This window comes from Mesitornis unicolor, unplaced genomic scaffold, assembly GCF_000695765.1.
Source record: "Mesitornis unicolor isolate BGI_N332 unplaced genomic scaffold, ASM69576v1 scaffold9697, whole genome shotgun sequence".
NCBI classification, from domain to species: Eukaryota; Metazoa; Chordata; class Aves; order Mesitornithiformes; family Mesitornithidae; genus Mesitornis; species Mesitornis unicolor.
This window is the reverse complement of record NW_010195713.1, coordinates 1-1,279: the sequence shown is the minus strand read 5'-3', so window position 1 is coordinate 1,279 and position 1,279 is coordinate 1. Positions and strand designations below refer to the sequence as shown.

The 1,279-nt window shown below is 50.8% G+C and overlaps 1 protein-coding gene across 1 annotated transcript; it reads right to left on the bottom strand.

Annotated features, from left to right (window-relative positions):
- Positions 1–81: 81 nt before the first annotated feature.
- On the bottom strand, positions 82–473 carry LOC104543574 (keratin, type I cytoskeletal 47 kDa-like; the record flags this gene model as incomplete). The annotated part of the gene is made up of 2 exons (XM_010188216.1): positions 82–238; positions 391–473. Coding segments are annotated over 2 exons (240 nt in total), but the record flags the coding sequence as incomplete, so codon positions are not given.
- Between the last annotated feature and the right edge of the window lie 806 nt (positions 474–1,279).

The window sequence follows — 1,279 nt, the reverse complement described above, 5'->3', positions numbered from 1 at the left end:
GGGCTGAATTTACTTGCTATGTAACTTTGGGAACCCTGGAGAAATAAAGGACTATGTCTTGGACATGCTGTTGGATCGTACCTCTTCGTGGTTTCTCTTCAGAGAAATCAGCTCATCCTTCAGGGACTCCAGCTCGGATTCCAGTGAAGACCGAGTGGAAGTGAGGTCATCCAGGAGATTTCTCAAGCCATTGATGTCAGCCTCCACAGTCTGACGGATGACCAGCTCGTTCTCATACCTTTATCACAGAAGAAATAAGCATTACACATTCATTTCATTATAGTGTGTGGGCTTGGTAGTAGCAGTTGGGATAGGATATCATAACCTGCATTCAAGACTCTCATAAAATTCGTGACATGGAAGACATGAGGTTCACAGAGAGGTACTCACTTCATCCGGAAGTCATCCCCAGTCATCTTGCCATTATCGATGTCCAGAAGCATTCTGTTGTTGTCCACAGTGGCTGAAATGATCTGCAGAAGGGAAGATGGGGAGGAGTTTCTGTGTTCAGGACATCCAGGACAAGAAGAAGAAGACCCAAAGCTTTGGCAGGGCTTTGTCTGGGGTCTTGGGATAGTTTCCTGCAGTCATGCTACAGAAACTCATTGAAGTGCATTGCCACAAGAGCTGCTGTGTGCTAGGGTTTGGCTTCCCCAAATATTCTGATTAAAGAATATATTGATGGGGGGAAAAGTAGAAGAATATTTTTATTTTGGTGATCACCAACACCCATGGGTTTCTGCACTCTGGGGGTACAAGGAAGTACTTTGTCCCTACTGCTGTAATTAATCTCATTATAAAAAAAGCTGATTGTAAGGGAAGGCCTTGGTCCTTCCATCTGATATCTGCAGGAGTGAGAGGCAAAGGGAGCTCAGACCTGGCAGTCCAGGTGTGGTGGCTTTGCACTGCCTGCAGCTGACGTGGGGGAGCATAGGGAAGGACTGGAGACCACGCACGCCTGGTTTGGAGCCACCGCACAGAGTGGGGTTTCAGTTCTGTGCCCAGGGCACCTGGGGCTGCTGGAGCGCTCCTCACTGCTGGGGCTGTGCGGGGCCCTTTCGCCTGCAGGCTGCTGCTGGGGTTTGCCCACCCCAGAGCTGGGAGGTGCAGCTCTGCAGGTTTCTGGTGCGGTCCCACCAGCAAGGCCGCCCCGTAGCTCTCTCCCAACCCAGTGAAGCCGGTGCAGAGGGAAGGAGGAGATCCTCACAGGTGAGGAGAGCGTGTGGGAGATGGAGCCACATTACTCAAGGCTGTCCTACCTGGTTTTGGAGCTGCTCAA